Source organism: Ooceraea biroi, chromosome 10, assembly GCF_003672135.1.
Source record: "Ooceraea biroi isolate clonal line C1 chromosome 10, Obir_v5.4, whole genome shotgun sequence".
Lineage (NCBI taxonomy): Eukaryota > Metazoa > Arthropoda > Insecta > Hymenoptera > Formicidae > Ooceraea > Ooceraea biroi.
In genome coordinates, this window is record NC_039515.1 from 9,344,209 (window position 1) to 9,367,923 (window position 23,715).

Sequence of the window (23,715 nt, forward strand, 5' to 3'; positions counted from 1 at the left end):
TCATGACTCCACTCTACCGCGGATGCAGGAACGCGTACCTTTATCGATAAGTTCGGTTCATCCGTTTCTGATTAACGCTGCAACATTCTATTTCCAATCTCTTCATCGTTCCTTTCCTTGCAGGAATTTGCGTAAATGTGAGAAACGCGAGAAGAAGCGTCTGGCGTTACGACGAAAATGCAAATCCGCGCGCATATAGATAACATCGATGTATCGTAACGGAGCAGCCCCCTCCGCTCTGGCTGGTCGTCGCCGGCGCCGGCGTCGGCGTCGGCGCTCGGCGCTTGGCAGCACGGCGCTCAGGAGGAGGCGTCGGCCGTTTGACTGCGTTATCAGTAGTGGTGCCGACGTCCGCGTGAGCAGGTGAAGGCCTTCGTCGCAACAGCCCGCTCGACGACCTGGTAAGCCGTGTGTTTTGACTGGGCGCCCCTACCCCATTTTTCGAGTGCCGCATCGACCGGGCGGAACCGGGCGGAACCGGGCGCACGGGATCCGCGCCGCGATTTTTTTCTCCTAGTCTCCACCTTCCCTCCCACTTTCCCTGCTGCACGTCATTCGCGCGGGCGGCGGCAGCCGCCCGCTGATGGCTCGAGATGGTGGCTGATAAAAACGTAGAACGGAATTTCCAGCGAGATTCAAATAGAACGCCACCCGAGGAGGAGGGAGTGACGGGGACAGGAAGAGAGGAGAATAGATCCAGCGGGCGGAGCGTGACGTTTGATGTTTAATGAATTTGTATTTTCAGGAACGGTCGGCCTCCCTCGAGCGACTTGACGCGCGTTACGCGCCGATCACGATCACGATCCGCGCGGCACCGCGCGCGCGGGCTCTCCCGAGCGGAATACGCAGGTTCTCCTCCTTCCCACGATCTCGTAGCGAGCATGAATTAATTCGACGAAAGATGGAGGCGACGGGAGTTATCGTGCATGCGGAATGGCCTAAATAATGCGCGAGGAACAGGCACAGAGACGGATATTTGCGAATTCTCGAGAGGTAACTCGATATCCGAGTTGATTCTGCGCGCGATTCCCGAATCTTTTCCGTTACACGATCCGCCGATCAAAGTGCGACCGGTCAAGATTCAGCGAAAATTTTTCGAGAGCCGATTACTGTAGATCGATGGCGTTTGCCGAGCGATTTCCATAGTGGTCCAAGGTTCAAGAGTACCAAGCGTCTTTGTGAACAGATACAAGAGGCAGATGCAGATGGAGATGGAATGGTGTGCGAACGTTGGCGGAAAGTTAACTGGTCCTCACCAGGTTTCGACTATGTACGATCCTCTAGGAGACGTTGCTTTGCTATTTTTATCTTCTTATAGTTTCCTCGCTCGCAAGGTTGTTCTATTCTTCTCTTTTTTCCTAATTCCTTCTCGTTATCGGCTTGCGTGGCCGTTTTCGGTTCATCAGCGCCCACCCTTTTCCCTTTTCATGGAATATCGGGTTTTTTTCTCTTCTTTTTCTTTTTAGCATTCATCGAGTCTCTCTCCGTGGCGCAGCATCCGCCCGCGACCTCGTCACCTCTTCCTTTTCTCATCTTTTCTCCGTGGCCGATTCGCACAAGTGACTTAAACGTGTCGCGACGAAGCGATAATTGTACTCGACGGTGCGAGAGCCCGTTGTTTGCCCACGTTGTTCTCATCGACGAGTGTGAACGCCGGATGGCAAACATTTGCACATGCAAGCGCGTTCTCCACTTCACCGGGATGCAACACGTACCCGCGCGCGCGGTCGTACCCGAGGGAATCGCAGAGCTGAAATGTCCATCCAACTATCGACGATAATTTTGATGAAAGTTCACGAGGGAGTTTGAGTTCGTAAACAGATCTCCTCGTTCACCGAAAGATCACGTCCGTTCGACGTACGTACATATATGCACAGGGATCTTCTCTTTTCTCCTTTTAATTATCGATTTGCAATGCGGTCGCTTCGGTCATTGCCGAAGGTCTTCCTTTTTCTATTAAATATAGAGTGGAAATCCGCATCCGTTATGCGCCGTTCGCCACCCAGCGCTTGACCCAATCAAATAATCATTATTGATAATAATTATTAAAACCGTTTGCTTATTTCAATTAAAACTTTGTTGGATCCATTCTATTTCAATCTTGTTCTTTGTATCAATTTTTCGGTTACGTCGATATTATCAAAATTTGTCAATTTACAGCCAAATTCTGTTTGTAATCGAAATTGCGTATATTACACTCGGCTTCGAGATGGCCTTCGCAGGCTCGAGATTCTACGGAAATAACAATAGCCACGAGAGAGTGTCGAGCCGCGTGCGTCGGGTCAAAAGTTCACGCCAGCTTTGAGTGTAGAGTTGATGCAGCCAATGGTCCGTTGCGCAATACGGCGCCGCATGCATTCGACAGCCGTTGATGGAGATTGCGTCCTGTGTAAATTTCAGATTATCGATGTATTCCTCTTGAACGCGCCGTTCCGCTTTGCGCGACGACGACCTGCCGTGCTACTCTGGAGACAGAGAGAGAGAAGGAGAGTGTGTCGGTCGACGAGCGAAAAAATCGATACATTGCGAACCTCCTAAAATAAGTATTTATTATTTTATTAAGTATTATATAAGTAATAACCAAGTGGTATCCTTGTGCGTAAAGTGCGGCACGCACTCCCTGAATTCGCAAAAGAAAGCTGGATCGATTCGACTTTCGCGCGGGCGTGCGCGAGCGGGGAGCATCTCGGTTTGACGTAACCGAAGTCGAGACCAAATTCGCAAGAGAAAAAGGGGAGGGGAAAGAGAGATTCGAGATAAAGGAAATCCTTCTTGATTGATTCCGTAAGCATGAAATCTTGTTTCTCGTTGCAGAGGGTCCCCATCCTTAAAATGGGAACATAGGATGCGCATACCAGGGCCTTGATATCTTCTCTCAAGCCCGTCCGTACCCAGCCCGACTAACGGGCAACGACCAAATGAGCACGCACGGGATAAGTACAAACTAACGTTAACAAAACCGGAAGGCGATCGCTTTCGCAATTCATCGATCTATGTTGCTTAGCGATCGATGGGATGATATCACGGAGCAATCGTGGGTGTAGCCTAATCGTAATTAATGAATTAATGTAACACTCGTTGCACTCGCAAGCGAAGACAATCGTAGTTGATTAGAGTTCTAGTTACTGAGTTGATAAATAGATAAATATATTATATATATATATATATATATATATATATATATATGTAAAAAAATCAGATCTCTCTCTCTATATATATATACACACACACACCTATACAAAAAAAAATATATATATAAACGAGCTATAGATCGATCTCCATTATTTGTTGAGCATCAGTTATTACATATTGTTTAATCGTTGATCGCCGGAACGATCAAGTATATCAAGTACACGAGTACCTTGCGAACGAGAGCCAAATCAGTTGGAGGATCTGGAGAAGCACGGAGAAAAGAAGAATCGAGAAGATTCGTGCTCTCGGGACACAATCAGTTCTAACGAGATAACGACATCCGGCGAACGCATCCGGAGATCCAATATATCGAAAGATCTAAAAGTCTATCGAGGTTTGCACGAGAACACGAGCGCGTCCAACCGTCCGACGATAAGGGAATTGGATGAGCTTGAACAATTGGAACGTCCATAAGAAGATACGTAAGTTTACGAGTACATCCGGATACGAGGGATCGCGAGAGGAAGACACTCGGAGCAAGTCGTCGCGGCATCTCCGAGAGAAATCAAAGTCTCTAATGATCAAACGAAGCCCGACGAAGCCGGCGATACAGCATTATTACGGATCAGATAAAAATATCACGGGTTTTCTGTGGAATGGAACGTCACGCGACGGCAGGCGTGTAAGGGCACGTGCGAGCAATGATCATTGCCTAATTCGAGTCGCGAAATCCTAAACGAACATGAATCTCGAGGTGGAGTTGATCGCGGGGGTGCTCAAGGGCAGTCTACCCCCCGCACATCTGCCGGCACCGAGGCTCATCAAGATATTCATCGCCGGTGAACGAGACGGTAAGTCTACGATTACGCCGAGATGTCGACGAATTTCGTAGCGTAACTAGCGCGAAAACTGATGCCGTTAAATGCGGAGACCATCGCCTTCGTGATAAAATTGTTAAATGTTAAATTCAGACTCTTTCTGAAAAATAAAATATTCTATGAAATCTACATAAATGCTATAGAGTTGAATAGAATTCACTCGGTTATCGCGCGAAAATCGTCGCAAAGAGATCAAAAAGAGACACCGTTCTACCTGGAGTAAAATTTGTGTATGACGCTTCTCGACTGGACAGACTTTGCGGAGGAGCGCAAGCAGCTGCTGGAGGTGGTCGGTCCGGAACTGCAATCAATTTACGATGATATGGGAATCGAGGTCAGTAAGCGAATTTCATTTATTTCGACGAACAAACTCCTCAACCACCTGCGAAATTGCCTTGCCACGCGCAGGTGCTCCTGGTGGATATGCAATATGGAACCGCCGACAATCCGGATGCGAATCCTCGCCTGGCAGAGTTCTTCTTGGAGGAGATAAACGCGTCCCATCGCCATTCCAGGGGATGCTTCCTCCTGGTGAGAAACATTCGGTGCCGGTTATCGATCGGCACCGACCGCGACGTCACATTTATTTTTCATTACCGCGTAGAATTAGGTATTGCATAGCCGCTCGTCGTCGCTCGATTCTCAATCGCGTCACCCTGAGATATTCCAATGAAGTACGCTCGGGTCACCTACAAATAAATAATATCGCATTACGGGGATACTTGCGCACCTCGTCCTGGACGTCCGCGAGTCACTCTCTGCGATGTAAAGAGAATGAAAGATGCTGTCAAAACGAACGAGGAGATAATTCTTCGTGGAGCTTTTCTGAAATCGCGTATGTACATCTGTAAGTACGGCTGTCTTCCTCGAGAAAGAGGATAAGTCTCTGTGGTATTTCTCTTTCAATGGACAACCATTAGTATAACCGCCTCGCATTCTTCTCTCACATTTTCCTTCTTTTACATCTTCTCAATATACGCTTTACGAGAGTACGGTCATATTTGGTTTCGCCACGTCGAGCTTAGTGTTTACCGGAGAATAACTCTCCGAAATTTACAGAGAAAAAGAAATACCGAGAATAACTGAGGGAATAACTCTCTCTCTCTCGAAATCACATGTACATTTGTACGTACAGCTCCCTCGAGGAAGAGAGTGTGACTTTGGACAATATTTCTTTCTGGCGGACAGCCATTAGTACCGTCTCGCATCGCCATTCTTTTCTCACATTTCTTTCTGCTCTTTCAACGTACGCTCCAGTGCGCTTTCATTCTTTTTCGCGTATTAAGCCTCAACATACGTTGGAGAGTAATTGTTCAAAATGTACGAAGAATAAGAGTCACCAAAAACGTATGATTCTTGGTAATAGCCTAAAGTCGAATGTACATTTGTGAACACAACTCTCTCGAAGAGAAGAGTGACTCACGACGATATTTCTTTCCAATAGGCAAGCATTAGTACCCTCTTATTCGTATCGCTTCGCCATTCTTCTTGCCTCTTTTACGTTTCCAGTGCACGCGAAAACACGCGGAGAAATGACGCGTTTGTCCATTTGTTATCCTTTCAGCTGTTGACGGGGACAAATTACAGCGTAGGGTGGGTACCGACAGAACTGGGGGAGGCTACCTTCCAGACGCTTCTCGCACGCTGTGCCCTTCTTACAGATCATTACGAGCACAACGGGCACTCTTACGTTTTGAAAGCAGACAGGTAATATATAGTTTGACGTTCTAACATCATTTCCTCAGAGATTCCTCATTCTCGGGCTGTCATAAATTGCGTGTGAGCAGCGTGCGAACCGCTCAGCGAGGATGGCAGGTGAACCAAGAATCGAGCCTGCGTCAGATGCTGAAGACCGCCACGGAATCCGCGATCGTGGAACAACCGGAGAATCAGGAGCTGAGATACATCTTGAAGAGCACGGCGGAACGACAGTTGGACCATGGCCTAAGTGAGTCTTGAAGCTAAGAATCGAACAAGACTACGAAATAAAATCTAGAGTTATCAGAGAACTTGGGATTAACCGACCTACCGTAAAGTCTTCGGAACATGAGAATATGAACGCGAAAGATACTCGAACAGTTGACAAAGTATTAGGTTCTCATGGAATCCTAAATAAATGCGACAACGACGCGATCGAGAGGTTCTCTCCAAAAATAGGAAATTCCTTCTAGGTCAAGCATCAAGCGCGCGGCTTAAATTATTCTTCATTGAACCTGTTCGCAGCGGCTGTTTCCGGTGTTGAGGAAGCAGTGCGCACGGCTCGCAGTATTGTACGGTAGTAATAAGCAGCAACTAGAAATTGGACCGCTTCGTGAACTGTTGCGCCACGTTAATTCGTTTCTCGGCCGGGAAATGTAATTGGTGCTCATAACGAGTTATTTTTAGTCGCCCCATTTTCCGGAGGAAAGGGAATCGATCGTGAATCTCTCGGCGCGTTGCAATTAATTAGCAATTAGCGATCAATATATATATATATATATATATATAGAGAGAGAGAGAGAGAGAGAGATTTCAACTCACAAAGAATTATTTGCCTCAAAATATTCGGCCTGCAAGAACGTAACGTGGACGTCTAAAAAATCTCCCGTTGTTACGAGAATACAAGCGTAACAACGTGATAATAATTCTCCATCGATGTTGTAATCGAAATCGAAACGTTTCCTGTCAGGTCTCGATCAGCAGGGTTCCGGAATAATGGCCGTGATTCGCGAGTGGACGGGAAACGACGCGGCAGCCTGCACGGCTGCCGCTCGAGATCTGAAGACCCGCATCGAGGCGGTCCTTCCTGAAGACAATGTTCTACATTTGCAAGCAGAATACCGTCATAATGGGATCGATGCCGATTACGATGCCCACGATGAGTATCTTGGCAAACTGCGCGAGCTCATACTAGATAGGCTGCAGCAGCTGGTGAACGCATCCGTCGAGGCTGATCCGGAAATCAAAAGTCGCAAGAAGATGGTGCAGGAGGTCTACGCCGAAAGTATGGCACACTTCGCTCTACTTCGGGAATTACCGTTAGCTGAGGAGACCGATGAGATTGTCGACCGAGTCAAACGACTGATCCTTGCGGGTATGCGTTTATACAGTACGCGGAATAATAGAAATTAGTATCTAAAATTTGATAAAAATTACGGATAACCGGAATTGGTATTAATTAATAAAAATCGATCAGCTTCGCTGATCAGCGAAGCTTGATAACACGTACGAAGCTTGATTATTAATTTTTACTAAAACCGGGTAAAACTCTGAAAATTGTGCACAATTGCGTAAAGATATACGAATTATCTGCACGTAGTTACGTGTCCGTCCTAGGCAAGGAGCGCAAGCACGGACCCATCCTGATCTACGGGCCAAAATCCTCCGGCAAGAGCTCGATCCTTGCGCGCGTCTACCAAGATGCGCCCGACTGGCTCTCGGCATCGACGCTGCGCATTGTCCGACTGTGCACGTCGACGCCGCGATCCGCTTACAGTTTGGAGCTCTTACGCATCCTTTGCCAACACATCGGCTTCCTCGCCGGAGACAACGACGGCAACCTACCGCGTGATGCTTCCTTCGATCCGCTCTACCTCAATAACTGGTTCAATCTCATCGTACGCCACATAGAGGAGCACCCGCTGTCGGATCAACTGATCATTCTCCTCGACGACTTACATCGTTTCCACCCGCTCGAGTGCGACATCGTGGCCGCTCTGTCGTGGCTGCCGCTCACGCTGCCCGCGGGCGTCCACTTGGTCGTCACCTCGGCGTTGCCTCCCGAGGGGATGCGGCTCACGCCGCTTCAGAAAGATCGTCTACGCAGCGCCGATATCCTGGTCGATCTTACGGTCGGGCGCGTATGTGCGACGTCACGCTTCGATGCGGCCCTTGAACTTTTGGAGGGTCTCGTCGGGTCTGACGCGGCCAACCGGATTGCCTCGATTCTCGCTTGCACCGAACATGGTCTGTCGGAGACAGAGATACTCGAGCTAATCATGCCCACCGGCGGGGAAGGACCGTTGCTCCTAGAAGACAGCCAATTTAACTTTGCAACTTGGTGCTTGGTCAGGCGGGCCCTCGCGCCGTGGCTCAAGGTAAGACGGTCAATTCCGCAAGAACGCGGTAGAGAAAACGCGACACATTTTTCACAATAGAAAGATAATTTGTAATCTCGTTTTCTTTTTAATCGCATTACGTTCTCATTTAATACAGTATTGGTTTTAGGTTCGAGTAATGAGCGGTCGATTGATGTTCTCCTGGCGCAACCAGTGTCGCGAGATTGCCCTACGAAAGTACCTTGCCAATCAAGACGTTTCCCGCAGCTATCACGGGGAGTTAGCTGGCCTGTTCTTTTCCGAGGATACCGATGACAGTTCGGAGAAGTCGCCGGAGAATCCAGCCGCTTCGCCTCCCGCGAAGGAGACGCCGTTCCAAAGCGCGCCGCAGACTCAGGATATCACGTACACTCTGCGACACGTCGAGGAGGCATGGTTACATCTTTTGCGTGCCTCCGATGTCGACAAGCTGAAGAAGCTCGCTGTGTGCGCGTTCGACTTCCTCCTCGCGGCGGTTCAGATGATCTCCGTCAGCTACCTGCGATGCGTCCTCGAACACGCCAGGCGGTACTTACTTGAGCGCGACTTGGAACTCGTTTATTATGCCGTGAGGAAATCCAGCGACGTTCTCACCAGGGACCCACTTCAGCTCGGCGCGCAGCTCATTTGCTGGTTGAGGCCGGTCGCTGAGGATGGCGGTGATCTCGTGAGTCTCCTTTTTATCATCTGTCTAAGGAGTAGAACGACCGTTGACCCGGAAATGGGGAAGGCTTACTTGACCGTTTCATTAAGGTCAGTAGAATGGTCATGGCGGCTATGGCTTGGTGCGACGGTTACACCGCGCCGCTGCTCGTGCCATTGAACGGGTGGCTGCAGCCGCCACTGCCGCTGCAAATCCGCGCGATCACGTGTCCGCAGGGTGTCAAGCTGATCGAGGCAGCACCGTCTGGCCAACACGTCGTCGTCGTGCCACCGCAGGGGGATGCTCAACTGTGGCACGTGATGTCTAGTCAACTCGTTCATACGTTCAAAGGTAGAGAGAAAAGTAAAAAGAGAACCTCTCGCACGCACCTATATCTCTACCTAGTTGTCAAATTGATCGTTTGCGCAGTGCTTCTTTCTTTCTTTCCAGTTTCAGTTTCACTTTGAAACACGTAGCTATTTTAAACGTTTCTTTTATTGCTTTAGGACATTCCAGCCCAATCTCGTGTTTGGCCGTTACCCATCAGTCGCAGTATCTGCTGACCGGCTCCGAGGACACTTCCATTATCGTCTGGGATATGAAGGATCTCGTTATGAAGCGCCGGATTTGCGAGCACATCGCGCCGATCCTCACTTTAACCACAGCCCTCAACAACTCCGTTATCGTGAGCGGTGGTGAAGATTCTAGGATCATCGCCACCAGCTTACTCACTGGCGAGGTTTTGATGAAGGTTGATCACCATCGAGGCCCCGTCACCACTATTCGCGTTGATTCGGCGGGAGAGGTCTTGGTCTCGGGCTCGGTCGACGGCACTGTGTGTCTCTGGTCATTGGAGAGCTTCAGTCTTCTCAACAGCATCGTTCTTCCATCTCCGGTGATCATGCTAGACGTGTCTGCGGATTCGGTTTTCCTTTTAGCCGCATGCGAGGATCAAAAGCTTTATCTAAGATCCTTAGCGACTGGCACAGAGATTCATACGCTCAGGGGACATCAGGGACCGATCACGAGCCTTTGCTTGGCGAAGGATTGCAGGAGAGCTATCGCCGGTGGTATCGAAGGCAGAGTATCCGTGTTCGATATGCACAGCGGTCGATTGATCAAGACGTTACCTGCCAATCCATCGGCGAGCGTTACTTCGGTGAAGGTGATTAAACCCATGAATAGCGACATCCGCAGCACTACTGTATTACATGTTCACACTCTTGCATTTACATTTCACTCGCGTATCTTTGTATTTCCGGTCAATCTCCAGTTGCGCTCTCCTCTATTGCAGGTAACCGAGAAAGACGATTTCCTGATAACCGGCGGAGGTGGCCGCGTGACTTATTGGAGTTTCCGCGGCGAGGAACCGCCGCCGAAGCCGCAGAAACCCGGAAAACAAGATTCTTTACAACCTCATACCGCACCGATATCTTGCCTGGACATCTCCAGGGACGGTGCCATGGCGGTTACCGGCGGTGTCGATTCTTTGGTCAATCTGTGGCAGCTGAATACTCATGAGCTGTTGTCCACTCTGGAGGGTCATATCGCCAGCATTACTTGCATCGCATTTTCCGCATCAGGACTCTTTGTTGCATCCGGTATATGCTGTCATGAATGTGTCGCTTATTTCACCAATCGGGCTTAATACAGCTGGGTTAAATTATACGTAAATTATACGTAAATTCTTCCAGGATCTGAGGACAAGACGGTGCGCGTGTGGGGTTTGACTTTGGGTCTCGTCGTAGCAACCTTCAGACATCAGGCGCCAGTGACCGCTGTTACTGCTATGTTGGATGGCAGAAGAGTAGTAAGCTCAGATCGAGCCGGCACTATTAGAGTCTGGGCAGCGGATAGTGGTACATTAATCCAATCCGTTTGCGGACCCGGACGATGTTTCGCTGTTGCATCCGATATGAGGTAAGAAGAAGATACGCGCAGATGTACCTAGTGGATGAAGTTTTTTCCGCAACACGTGTTCTCTCTTCGACTTTCTCTTTTTCTTTTCTTTAATCCCTTTGTATCTTAATATATATTTTTATATATTTAATATTATTGCTATATTCAAGTACCATCTTTCTACGTAACGCCTCAACCACCAATCCGTCACTGCAGATACGCGGTGTGCGGATCCGGTGATAACCAAGTGCGCATAATTGGCCTGGGTGCCGGCCCCGAAGAGAAGCATCAGGTATCGCATTCGCAGGACATCACCTGTCTGGTAGCAACGCCTGATTCCCAGTACCTGATAACCGGATCTCGCGACATGAGCCTGAAGGTATGGCAGTTGGCCGGTGGTAAACTATCGCAGGTCCTAGTTGGTCATACCGACCACGTGACCTGCGTGGCAGTTGCGGTGCTCGACAAATCCGTAGTCGTGTCTGGCTCCCGAGATGCCAATCTCATTGTCTGGGACATCAATACTGGAGCTGATCTGCATACTCTCACGGGTCATCTGGGTTACGTCACTTGTGTGCGACTGTCCGGTGACGGCACTCTGGCCGTTTCCGGGAGCGAGGACAAGAGTCTCATCGTCTGGGACACGAAGAAGGGCACGTCGCTTAGTTCCATCATGCTGCACGTGCCGGTCTTAGGAGTCGAGATGTCCACCGACTGTTCCAGGATGGCAGTGCACTTGCTCGAACACAAGTGCATGCCCATTCTGTGCCTGCACAACACTCCCGCGCAATACGTAAAGCTGCCGCCGTACGTGGCACCACGGGATCTGAGGCCCCCGGGACCGAAGCGGCCCGCTAGAAGGCTGCTGAAGAAGGAGGTGTCCTTAGATACTTACACTTGGCAGCGAAAGTACGGACACCTTACGTCAGGTAAACAATTATTTTTACGATACGTGATGCAAATGTTACGGAAAATTGTAATTCGAAATCTATTTAACTTGAAATTTGATTCTCGGCAATTTCTTGATAATATCGCGTTCGTTTTAATATTTAAAAATTTCCTTATTATATGTATGCATTATAGTATACATATACGTATCATTGAGTTGACTCGATCTCAACATAAAATTATAGACTGAACTGATTGGATGATTAAAACGAAATGCGATGTTAGATTCGAAATCGAGTATTTATATTGAGTTTTATGTTTGACATTCCTTATATTTATCTTCAGGTATCACAGTCTCAAGCATCGAGGAACGTTTGAAGCGTCGTTTCAGCGTGAGCGCGTCGATGGAGGAGATCAGCAAGGCAGGTTTGACTGGTTCTCAACCCGGTCTGGGTCCTGAACAAGCCGCTTTGGCACAATCGCAGCATTTCGACCAATTGGAGGCACTCTGGAACAAGCAATCGCCGCCGCCAAGACCACGTGGCCTAGTCCGTACGTTAACGAAACAGAGTTCGCTTCAGGCTACCCGGATATCCGACTCCGAAGAAGAAGGTAAGCGATATGTCTTTCGTTGACAATCCTTTTTCATTGTCTACTCTAGACGAGAAGCTTATGCTTTTCATCTAGAGTAGTGCTTAGGAAGAGGAGAGTTAAGAACGATAGGATATATCGTGTTGCAGATGTACCGAATTAAATAGCAGAATACCGCTTCCATCGACAACTTTTCGTTGATCGTCAAATATATTTAAGCTACAAAATGTCATCCTTCCGTGTGTCATACGATGCAATAAATAAAGATATAACAGAGGTAATAGACTAGCAACAAAATGCAGAATTTGTTTCATTATCGCTACAATTCTAAAACAGCTTATATCTATATATGTATATTAGACTAAGGTCTAATTTTACTGTTCTAATTCGTGAAATTTTTAATCTTATTTATATATTAATAACGTTAACATTATTTATATTATATTTATATTATGTTATTTATATTAAATAACAATTAACAATCATTTATTCACCACCATCTGACTGCGTGTGTGCAGTTTGATAATATTTTGCAACAATTTCCCATGCTTTCGATGCCATGAAGCCTTCAGGAGGATTTTCATTATTCTTGGCTAAATCTGTCGTAAAAAAACAAATTTTTTGTTAACTAATACAAAAGTATATAATAAAAAAAGTAACGGGTAATTAAAATAGCAGAAGGTATATTTACTGCGCATTTTAGTGCCAGAAATAAAAACGAAGTCTTGCTGACGTTTAGCTTCGAAGAAGGACATTTTCTTCGTCTTCGTATCGTAAGCTGCTACTCGAAAAGGTACGATTTCGAGATCTTGCAAGCCCGGTGCCATCGAGAGGAGCCGCGCACCATGAGTGACGTCGTAGAGATTGCCGTCCGATGTAGCGGATTTATCAGGATGAGGAACACCGGCAGGATCTCTACCAACTATATAAAAATTCGCTCCAGCAATCATGCGCGCTTTAGCGTGCCATTGTACCTGAAATTAGATAAATATAAATTAGAGTAAGAGTTATATACGAGAGAGAGAGAGAGAGAGAGAAAGATAAGTAATTCAACATTTTTTAATTCTTGTTCATCAATAATTCTATATTTCAATAATTCATATTTGTTGCACGTAACACCTTATCTTCGCGAGATCTTTCTAAAATTGTGAAAAGATCAACAAACGTCACGAAGAGATATACCTCCGTAGGTCCAGCGTAGCACATGGGACTAGGGAAAATAGCCAGGATGGTATCTTTATGTACAACACCCTCTTCGAGGACTGCCTGGTGCTGCCGTATCCGGATCGATAGAGGAACGTCATCGTCTTTGGTCCATCCGCCTAGAGGATGAAGAAGAAGAACCGGCTTTTTGAAGCCACGCTCCTCGAGAAGGCGCCTTCTAGTATCCTGAGATACAAGATTGTCAACGCATCAACGATACGTGTTTCTTATTTGCCCGAGTTGCAGACTTATCTCATAAAAGCAAGATTATCACGAACCTGCATCAGCAACGCGTGCCCATTGTGTATCGGATTTCGCAGCTGGAAAGCGAAAACAGCGTCGGCGCCGATTTCTCGACACTTGGTCCTGATCTCATTCGGCGTCAGCCTGTAATGATCTAAGCCGTCGTTCCATCTGATCCTCTCGGTCACTTGTAGATCGCCGCCCACCAACCAGTCACCAGACTGTCGAATCATCCTGACGTAAGGATGCCTGGAGTCATATGTGCCAAACTGACGGCAACAACGTTCCTCCTTGCGATGACGATAGAATTCCGGGCTGCGCAACACGGCGAGGTTCTTGCCCCGATATTTGAGAACGAGAGCGGCTGCATCGACGCAGCGTTCCTTGTCCGCGGTGCTCACGGCGAGAACAATCGGAATCGATTGATTGATCCGCACGCCATTCTCGTTCAAACAATTGAAATGTTGCGTCTATACGAGAGAGAGAGAGAGAGAGAGAGGACGGTAATTTTCTGTTTTATTTCTACTTTTTATTATACTTTCTTATTTAACTGTTTCCTCTTCTTTTTCTTTAATTAATATATTAGCATTGTTAACAAGCTTGAAACTTACTTGAAGGTACTCATCCTCCCTCATGAATCCTTTCAGTGGCGTCGCCCATCCCTCGGCGAGAACCTGCAACCATTGCACGTCCATCTCACCGATCTCCAACGCTGACAGTGTCCTCATTTCCTCTCGAAGGTCCTCCAATCTGTCCTCGCTCACGAACAACTCTCCAACAGTTTGCTCAAGACCCCGCGGTATGATTTGTTTGCGCTGGAGAAAGTCGACGATGATGTCGGTAGATCGACGGACGGTGGTGTTCTCGGTGTTGACGACAAGATCGGGTTCGGACGGCACGTCGTAAGTCTGGTCAATGCCAGTGAAACCTCTGATGATACCCTGGCGCGCCTTCTTGTAAAGACCCTTGACATCACGGGCCTCGCATACTTGTAGGGACGCCTCGACGAACACCTCGAAGAACGGCAAATCGGCCTTCTCGTGGATCTCGCGCGCCAATCTACGATCCGCCGCGAACGGCGACACGAAGCTGCAGAGGACAACGATACCAGCGTCGGCGAACAACCTCGCGACCTCGGCGACGCGACGTACGTTCTCCTCACGGTCCTCCTTGCTGAAGCCAAGATTGCGGTTCAGGCCGGTACGCACGTTGTCGCCGTCCAAGCTGTACGCGGGAATCCTCTGTTCGACGAGATTACGGTAAATAAGCAGGACGAATACGAAGCGTGAGATTGAAACGTGATGAAACGCACCCGAGAGACGAGATCTTCCTCAAGCTCGAAGGAGATGGACGTTTTCCCGGCACCGGACAACCCGGTCATCCAGATCGTACATCCACGGAATCCTGGTAGCGAGCCAATCGCTTGTCCGCGTTTCGTTCTGGACACATGGTGCGCCTGTGACAACACGTTGCTCGCTTTCGCCTGCGACCGAATGGTTCTCTTCTTTAATTATTGGTGTTGCAGACTAATAATTTAACTGCTAATCGTCGCGGTACAGCATTATAATATATTTTCAGTTTGTTTTTAATAACAACTTTAATAACTTTCGTCGTCTCACCTCTTTCGAAGAATCCGGGACTTGCAAAATCGGCCGTGCAAAAATTCCCATTTTCTCGATCACACTCTGTTTATTTGTTATTGTTTGTTTGTATATATATCTATCCCCTCGCTCACTAATTCCGCTTTATTTAATAAAATTTACAATATGCAAATTTGCATTATAATGAAAATTTTGATTGTATTGACGATGTAGGGGTATAAACAATGATTAATACGAAAGTTGTACTTGACAATTGCGACTTAAGTAATGCGAATCGCGATATGAGGCGTAGCACGCGATACCGTACCGTACCGTAGGAAACTGATCTCTGGGGACGAAGCGCAAGATGCGCTAGAAGCGAGAAAGTATGAAGAAAGTCAGTCACTTTCTTTTACTTCCTGTTACGTTTGCACAACACAGATACCGATATATAAACACATATTCGTGAAATTGCTGCAGCATACAAGCACGCGACACATCATAACGGAAGTATATTATCAGAACTGTACTGATAAATACAATGAACTTGTATGTTAAATTAGAAAAGATTTAGTACAGCGAAATTCTAGTGAATATAAAGAAGGCATTTTCCATCTTTAATTTTGTATATTACACAATTAAAATCATATCAATAGAATTTTACAGATTTATTTCTCATGTTGCTTTTGCTGTTTAAAGTATACATATATACTTCCTATCTTATTTATTTATATATTATTTACTTTCCGATTATAATTTGTTACACAGGTATTTGATACATGAAGAAAAAGATTTGATATCATGGTCATTGATTACATTCTAAATATTAAACTTTGAAGTGGATGTATAAATGATAAAAATGAGTATACCGTTATTAATTACTATTCACAGTCCGAGGATATGCGATAAGCAGACACGTGCTACGTCGAAGGAATGCTTCTTTAAACTTTCAGATTTCTCTTGAATCCGAAGTAACCCGTCTCGCAGTAAAATGGGTCTCGTTGTTTGATAATACAACTTTGACATAAACTAAAGCAAATCAATATCGAGAGTGCTTGAAAGAAGAGATTTATTATTATTAAGTCATTAATTAAATAATTAAGAGATTATTAATTGCATCGAATCTAGCTGCGGTAATTCAAATATTGTAGCGATATTTTGAAAAATTTTGTTTCTTGTTTAAAGATTGCTTATTCTGCTATAAATAAAATCAATAAACAATATACAATGTTGTGTTACTATGTAATTGTACGTGTTGCCATATAAGTATATATATATATATATGTTTCATTTGATTCATATTTAAATGCGACTCAGATTACTTAATTAATGACCTAATAAAACAAAAATTGAAAAATCAAAAAACATTCGACAAACTTGTACCATAATTTCATTGCAAGAGATATCGTACACTTTGTTAAACATTATTATTAGAATATATATATATATATATATATATATATATATATATATATATTACAAAATATTTTGCTCTTAATCGAGTTTCCTCGTTTCTAAACATAAGAAAAACTAGCGCATCCTTTAATTTAGAGATAAATCAAATCAAAGCAATATTATAAAGTAATAGTATACATATAGAGTATAGAGTATAAAGAATATAAAGTAATATACAAAAATACATGTATAAACTATAAAAAATATATAACACTTACCTTACTTTTTGTATAGGATCCATTCTGGCAATCGATCCCGTTCTCATGATTTACACAATAATTATACAGACTTTTCGACGAAAATATAAATAATATAAAATGTCCTTCGAAAAGTGGCTGGATGTATAGAGGCGTGCGCGCTGACACGCGTATGGATGATACTGCGGTCTCGCTGCACACCACGCTTCTCCATTTATGATCGCAATTAGTCGGAGGGAGTGAAGGAAAACAAAGGGAGGAGTAATACATAGGGCACAATGCTGTTCAATGCGGGCGATGTTTCACGCGATTGCTCCTGTCGCGAAAAAGATCTGCACAAAAAGAACTGTTCTCACCGAGGCCGGGAGAGAGCTGTTCGCTTAATGAATACCAAGGGGAGGAAAAGAAAAGAAAATAAGGGCCAGTGACGAGACAAGAAATTATAATAATGTACGAAAGTACAAATACGCGTTTAGTTATAATAACAATGTTTTATTATTATATCCGATTTCTGTTCTTAAATGAGATTTTTTTTAGAGTAGTGCGCATATGTGCGCATGCCATTATGTAATCCGTTGGTCGTTATTAACAATGACTACTCAATTATCTGACAGATGATAAAGGCCGCAAACATAGCATTATCTTAATCGACGGCGATTAGGTGAAGACACGTACGCGTAAAAATACGCCGAGAAATTTTATATCGTTCAAATGACAGAGTGGTAAGCCTCAAACATAATTAATAATTAAAATAGAAGTTAATTATACGAGCGGAACGTTTATTTTCTTGAGCAGTGCCACGGCTAATATCCTTGGCATTCTTCTTTTTTAACGAAACTATAAATTAAATATTCTTTTTCTTTTCTTGTTGCCACGTAGATAGGTAAGGTCTGTTTTTTATTCCTGTACTGCTCAACTGGTGCAATAAAGTTATAAAAAAACAGACCTATAATCGTTGAAAAATTTAAATGCATAATGTAATGGATAACGTTCGAAAAACTTACATTATCGATTAGGGAACACTACATTATCGATCTGCGCCAATTTTAGCTTCGTGTTTTCGCTGAGACACGCTCGAGCGCCTCCATCGTGCACGAATCAGCATGTTTCGTGTGGTAACCTTTGCGCGCGCGGTAGAAATGTCGGTGGATTCACTATTTCTTTTCCACTATGACGGTTGTCGACGGAGAATTAGTGTGAATTGCGTAAGATATCGCAATATCTAATGTCGATGAGCAGTTTCAAGAGCTTTTTCGAGAACGTTCAAGTAAACATACATATCCGTTTCTTGTCTCGTCATCGTGTATAAAACATCTACCATCCACGTGCGACTGTTTACGCCCACCGGCACAATCGTCATTGTTGGAGTCACGTTACGTTGATCAACGATTGTTGGAGCATGGAGAATCTTTGTCCACTTTGTATGAAAAACGGCGTGAGAAGCAGAGTTCGCCCGTACCAGATCAACCTCGAAGAAGGAGTGTGGGCATGTGAGGCAAAGCAGGTAAAGTCTTCTCACTCTCTGCGATGATCTCTGCCCGATCGAACGTATCAGTGTCGTCCTACACGCTCACGATGCGATTTAACGATCAGAAATTTCTCTGTAATATTCAAGACTCTCGTTGTTATTTGTGTAATATTTAAAATGCTTGTTATAATCTTATAATTTCTAACATTGAATATATATATATATATATATATATATATCTCTCTCTCTCTTATTGTATTTTTTTTTAATTATCAAAACTTTCTGCTTCTTATTGTAATCTCTGTACTATTTAAGAACTTTGTAATAATTCAAGTGTTATTATAACATATTAATACATTGTAATATTTAAAAATTTTGTAAATCGATCAACTTCATACCGTACTGACTCAGACTCATAAAGAATCCATGATTCACATTTCACAAGGCATTTCTATGAATACAGCTGACATTAATGTATTCGACCGTATCTGCGTGGTTTACTCACAATGTCATTTTTGTATAGTGCCCCTGGCCATTTGGTTACCAGAGACTAGACTTTTTCCAAAGAGATGCCATTACCTGCGATTGGACAAAGGACCCACCAAATCCACCTAAGGAATGCGTTTCCCTATTAACAGAACTCTCACTTTATACTCCACCCATGACTCCTGCAGAAGGTGAACCTTGTAAGGAATCAACCGACACCGTAGGCATCGAATGTTTATCACAACTTCCAGCGGAGGACGTTCTCACTAGGATGCATCATAAAACTGAATTCACTGACCGAACGAAAGATTCTAAAGATTATTTGCAGTTGTTGAAACTATTTGACATGGAAGGTACTTCAACCGAAGAGAACTGGAAGGTTGCCAAACCAGAAGATGAAAGTATGGATTTTTGGTTGGAAACTGATTTCAATTTTGAAAAAACTGATTCCAAAACTCTCTCTGTTAGCAATGAATATTGTGATAACCAGGTAGCACAAGACTGTGAACGTTTACGTGTAAATACAACTGTAACGCACACTACCAAAGATCTTGACACGATTGACAATGCGCGCAAAGAGTCGAATCCGAGTGAACGAAGGAGCGAGCTAAGTAACGAACGTTTGAAACGGGGCAAACAGAGTGAAAGTGAAAAAGTGCGGTTGAACGATGCAGCGAGTAGCTTGGACAATGATATAGAGAGGCTACTACCATCAGATTCGGTAGGTGATGCAGATATTATAGAGAATATGTTGGCACATATTTTCCAAAGTGAAAGTAACAGTGAATTGAATGATTTGAGTTTACTGCTCAGCTGACAACTTGAATCTACTAGTATATTATCTCATATAATTAATTATGTGAAAAATGAAATAGGCATATAATTGCGTACTGCGTCTCTAGGTTTGTTCTCCATTTTCTTCTTGTCTGTGATAATAAAAATATTAGATCCTAACATTAGATTGTAATAAAACATCATTTGTTTCAACAGATAATGTATTTCACTGTTCTGTACTCTTTATTAGTAGCAGTTTGTAGTGACACAGTACCTATTCAACCTATTTTGATTTATTTCGAAGAAGAATATTCAAGTATCAGAGAAAGAATAAGAGACAAACGATTGGATTAGTAACTTGTGTGATTAATACTAATGTGACTATATAACTTGGATTTATTTTTGCACGAGGAACTGCATCCGCGATTAGAATTTGTAATGGAGAAAATATAATTCGTATAATGCGTAAGGCACAATTCATTGTCAATTAATCATTGTCATGCCCAAAACATTCCTACACATGTACAATATTAACATTTAATAAAAACATCAATGTCTAAAATATATTCCACTGTACTCTTTTCAGACATCATTACGACATTATAAGTCTTTTAGAATCATTTATATATTATCGGAATAGCTTTGCTGACCATGTAGTCTTGAGTCAACAAAGGTAATATTCATACTTTACGTGACTACCACTATCATTACAGGAATATAAATTAACGCAAGGCACATTTGAGTAAATGACTGTCGGTGTAATGTACTAGTAATTTATTAGGAGATCAATTAATCCAAATAATCTGCTATTGTATGGTCGTAATCGTTAGAGGGTATGCTTGTTCCTTGAGCAAAACCATATCGTGAGAACTCTCAATCGTTGATAGGTCTTGGCATTGTAGGAAATTATAAACACCAGTCATTCAAAAATTGTCTCAAGTTATTATTTCTCAGTGCAAGTTAAAAGTTGAAGTCATTGAAAATTATTATTTTAAATTAGGATTAGGCGACTTTTAGACGAAAAACGTACGAATTGGTTCAAGTGACACGAACTCATTGAGCTCATCGCGATGTCAGTCAAGATCACAGACGTTACTCGGGACCGACATTGGCGATCGAAATTGTCGGTACCTATCAACATTCAATTGGCAACACGCAAGTCCATGAACGAAACGCGATTCAGTGCAGAGGAAAAGACGAAAATATATAATTTTGACTATGCCGTTGCAATGAATCGTTGGAGCATGAGAATGATAGGCCTATGGCCCGTAGACACAGGATTCTCGAATTTTCTCTGTAACATAAGTTTTACAATAATGTTGATTTGTTTACTTCCCCCCGCGGCACAATTGTTCGCTACAGCAAAAGATTTGAACTCGATAACAAACCAAATAATCAGAACGGTCCCGTTCATTCCACTCATGATGAGGTTTATCCTTATAAAGATGCAGACCAAGAACCTACGGGTCATCCTTAATTCAATGATCATCGATTGGACAAATTATCGTCATTTGCCAGAACAGTGTCGACAAATCATGAATTATTATGCCAGACGCGGCAGATTATTCACTCTGACTAGCATAGTGTTCACAACGCTATCGATAATAGGTGAGATATGACTATCTTACTGAACATCTCAATACCTTCTGATGAATAGGAATAATTACAACTGAAATTCTTCAAGATTTTAAACTCTATACAATTTTAAACTCTACAATTAGTACGCAATAGTCGAGTCTTAAGCCAGGCATCACGTTGAACTTTGCGAATGATAGATGCGACGGAGCAACTTTAAAGATTAAATTTATTAATTTTCTATGTGAGAATTTAGATGAATCAAGTTGATTGACAAACTCGTTAAGGACGTAAGTAATGTTTCAGGATACACATTAACGCCCGTCATGAATACGTGGCTGAATAATCTTCCTTGGAACCGGACAAGAGAATACTTGCCTAACGAAGGATTCTTTCCTTTTCCCGTCCAAGGATCGCCGACGTTCGAGCTGCTTTACTTTTTACAAGCCTCGTCCTTGTTTCTCTCCGGCATGGTGATGACCGCCGTAGACTGCTTTCTCTGCATCATTGTGTTTCACGCATGTGGACAATTCGACGTTCTCGCAACAGCTTTACAGCGATACGACTGTTCCTTCAAACATGGTTGTACACAAACGAGGCACACGCGTTCGATCGTCTGTGCTTGCCTCCCGTGCATCGTGAAGCGACACGTGCACATTATAAAGTAAATAGTTGATTACTGATTATTTTTATTTCTCTGAACAGAGAACAGAATAATCGCAGCGTTGTTTTTCTTATCGTGAAACATTCACGCGATAATATCTTAGTTTGAATTGCAGTTACATGGACATTGTAGAGAGATCCTTCAACGTCTTCATTATTATACAAATATTCGGAAACTGTTTTGACCTAGCAATAGAGGGATATCTGTTTTATATGGTAACAAATATTCAGAATAATTTACCCACTAGATATATATTCTATGACGTTTCGTTACATTCTTGAAGCAGACAATCTTATTTTCTGGAGTTATAATCGATTTTCCATAGTCATAGTTATCTTCTTCCTCCGTACGAAACCTCCGCACATTTTAGATAACTCTAAGCAAAATTTCTATACTCGTGTACAAATAACGCGTTATTTATTTGGTACACAGATCATGATATCACAGATTATCATCAGATATGACACGTCTGAAAATTAAAAAAGAAATTTCTTCTTTCAGTCTTTCAAAAGCCACGACATTAACGGTATCATTACATGCATTATATATCTGATTACAATAGCGTACAACATTGTAGTGTATTGTTGGATTGGCGATTGCATCATAGAAAAGGTAATTCATAAGTACAATAGTGCTTGTTTTGATTTATTTGATAGCATTCTCAAATAATTCCAAGACAATAATAAATCATTAAGTAAATTATCACGTAAAGTTATGATCGTGACGTTACATCAGGATCTCAAAATTTGTAGGTTCTTATATAAAATAAAACAAGTTTAAGTTATTACAGATGTAATAATAATAATCCATTTCTTCTAAGAGATTAAGAAATTTTATAAATTTCTGTGACACGTATCCTCAATAAGTTATAAATCTTTAATAATTTGATACTAATAACGTAATGATGTTACATGATCTTACATGACCAACGAAGAGCGATAACATTAGAACAGTGGCATATAATCTGGAATGGTACTCTTTCCCAAGAAAACATGCTCTATCTATTATTCTGATAATGGCACGCTCGAGAAGACCTTGTAAAATTACATCTGGAAGATTTCATACAATGTCCTTCTCTTACTACAAAACGGTAAATGTCTTTCACTGTAATATAATTTCAATAATTTTACTATTTCTTTCAGTTTATCCATCTTTTAACACGCATTTTTTAACGTGCTGTTTCCGTCTTTAGGTTTTGACAACGTTATTTTCGTACATATACCTTCTTTTGACGTTGAATAATTTCCGTTAAACGATGACGTACGCCATGCATTATTTTTGGGCAGCCAATTCATAACAAGATTGTACAACTCAAGAATCGATCCATAAATAATTATTATAAAAGTAACGTTCTTTTTTTATAATTATTAAAACAAAAGAGTTGTTAATATTTGTTGTTTGAAACGGTTGATTGTATAATAAAGTTTTTGTAAAGATAATAAGTACATTAATGTTTTCAGGTAGAACAAAAGGCATATGCTGTACACTTCAACTTTGGTTCGTACTAAATAAATTTTTATCTACTATAACGGTAAAATATGAACTGCAACTTTATTGTTAGCATCAAAGTTTATCATAACATGTCGATTAATTAATAATCATAATTAAAGCTATACGTACGTACGGCTGGCTATGTATTGTATTTATCGTATTACAAAATTCGTTTGTATATTTTCTAAGACGTGTATCAAAAGAAATAAATTGACGTTATGTTGAGAAAAATCAGTATTTATTTGTTTTCCCCATTTTTGTCGGATCTGCAGCTTTCTCTCAATCAATGAACTTTCCATTCAACTTGTGCTCATAATTTTCTGGTGATTCGCCGACGAGATATTCTCAAAGACGAGCAACCCTCGATAAAGTTTGCTGACCGTAAGAGGTCCCAAAGGATACGAAGGTAATTTATAAGGGCGCTGATATTATCGACCGCTTTGAACGTACCGAGGAATGTAAGGGCTAGAAC

At 43.1% G+C, this 23,715-nt stretch overlaps 4 protein-coding genes across 8 annotated transcripts; 3 read left to right on the forward strand and 1 right to left on the reverse strand.

Annotated features, from left to right (window-relative positions):
* Nucleotides 1-267: 267 nt before the first annotated feature.
* Nucleotides 268-12,399, forward strand: LOC105283662 (NACHT domain- and WD repeat-containing protein 1). 3 transcript variants are annotated; one of them, XM_011346595.3, is made up of 15 exons: nt 3,241-3,983; nt 4,265-4,344; nt 4,419-4,541; nt 5,575-5,717; nt 5,798-5,958; nt 6,679-7,083; nt 7,326-8,086; nt 8,217-8,753; nt 8,840-9,080; nt 9,236-9,894; nt 10,024-10,330; nt 10,424-10,649; nt 10,845-11,557; nt 11,862-12,128; nt 12,257-12,399. In XM_011346595.3, exons 1-15 carry the CDS (start codon nt 3,875-3,877, stop codon nt 12,268-12,270), a joined length of 4,746 nt encoding a protein of 1,581 aa, XP_011344897.1. In that variant the 5' UTR covers nt 3,241-3,874; the 3' UTR covers nt 12,271-12,399. The 3 variants fall into 3 exon arrangements, with proteins under 3 accessions (XP_011344898.1, XP_011344899.1, XP_011344897.1); XM_011346597.3 differs by lacking the exons at nt 11,862-12,128; nt 12,257-12,399 and having other exon boundaries at nt 3,221-3,983; nt 10,799-11,013; XM_011346596.3 differs by lacking the exons at nt 3,241-3,983; nt 4,265-4,344; nt 4,419-4,541; nt 5,575-5,717; nt 5,798-5,958 and adding exons at nt 268-401; nt 2,815-3,034.
* Nucleotides 12,299-17,200, reverse strand: LOC105283663 (bifunctional 3'-phosphoadenosine 5'-phosphosulfate synthase). Of its 2 annotated transcripts, none has more exons than XM_020033081.2 (7): nt 16,807-17,200; nt 14,866-15,036; nt 14,165-14,794; nt 13,589-14,023; nt 13,290-13,496; nt 12,799-13,081; nt 12,299-12,706 (listed from the first exon to the last, which is right to left on the reverse strand). In XM_020033081.2, exons 1-7 carry the CDS (start codon nt 17,053-17,055, stop codon nt 12,594-12,596), a joined length of 2,088 nt encoding a protein of 695 aa, XP_019888640.1. In that variant the 5' UTR covers nt 17,056-17,200; the 3' UTR covers nt 12,299-12,593. The 2 variants fall into 2 exon arrangements, with proteins under 2 accessions (XP_019888640.1, XP_011344901.1); XM_011346599.2 differs by lacking the exon at nt 16,807-17,200 and adding an exon at nt 15,173-16,766 and having other exon boundaries at nt 14,866-15,057.
* Nucleotides 17,201-17,781: 581 nt separating this feature from the next.
* On the forward strand, nt 17,782-20,070 carry LOC105283659. The gene is made up of 2 exons (XM_011346591.3): nt 17,782-18,289; nt 18,777-20,070. The coding sequence occupies exons 1-2, from the start codon at nt 18,185-18,187 to the stop codon at nt 19,554-19,556; spliced, it is 885 nt and encodes a 294-aa protein (XP_011344893.1). The 5' UTR covers nt 17,782-18,184; the 3' UTR covers nt 19,557-20,070.
* An 88-nt stretch (nt 20,071-20,158) lies between these two features.
* On the forward strand, nt 20,159-23,468 carry LOC105283661 (odorant receptor 67c). 2 transcript variants are annotated; one of them, XM_020033085.2, is made up of 5 exons: nt 20,159-21,752; nt 21,868-21,967; nt 22,254-22,364; nt 22,687-22,842; nt 22,945-23,468. In XM_020033085.2, exons 1-5 carry the CDS (start codon nt 21,415-21,417, stop codon nt 23,002-23,004), a joined length of 765 nt encoding a protein of 254 aa, XP_019888644.1. In that variant the 5' UTR covers nt 20,159-21,414; the 3' UTR covers nt 23,005-23,468. The 2 variants fall into 2 exon arrangements, with proteins under 2 accessions (XP_019888644.1, XP_019888643.1); XM_020033084.2 differs by having other exon boundaries at nt 22,687-23,468.
* The last annotated feature ends 247 nt before the right edge of the window (nt 23,469-23,715 follow it).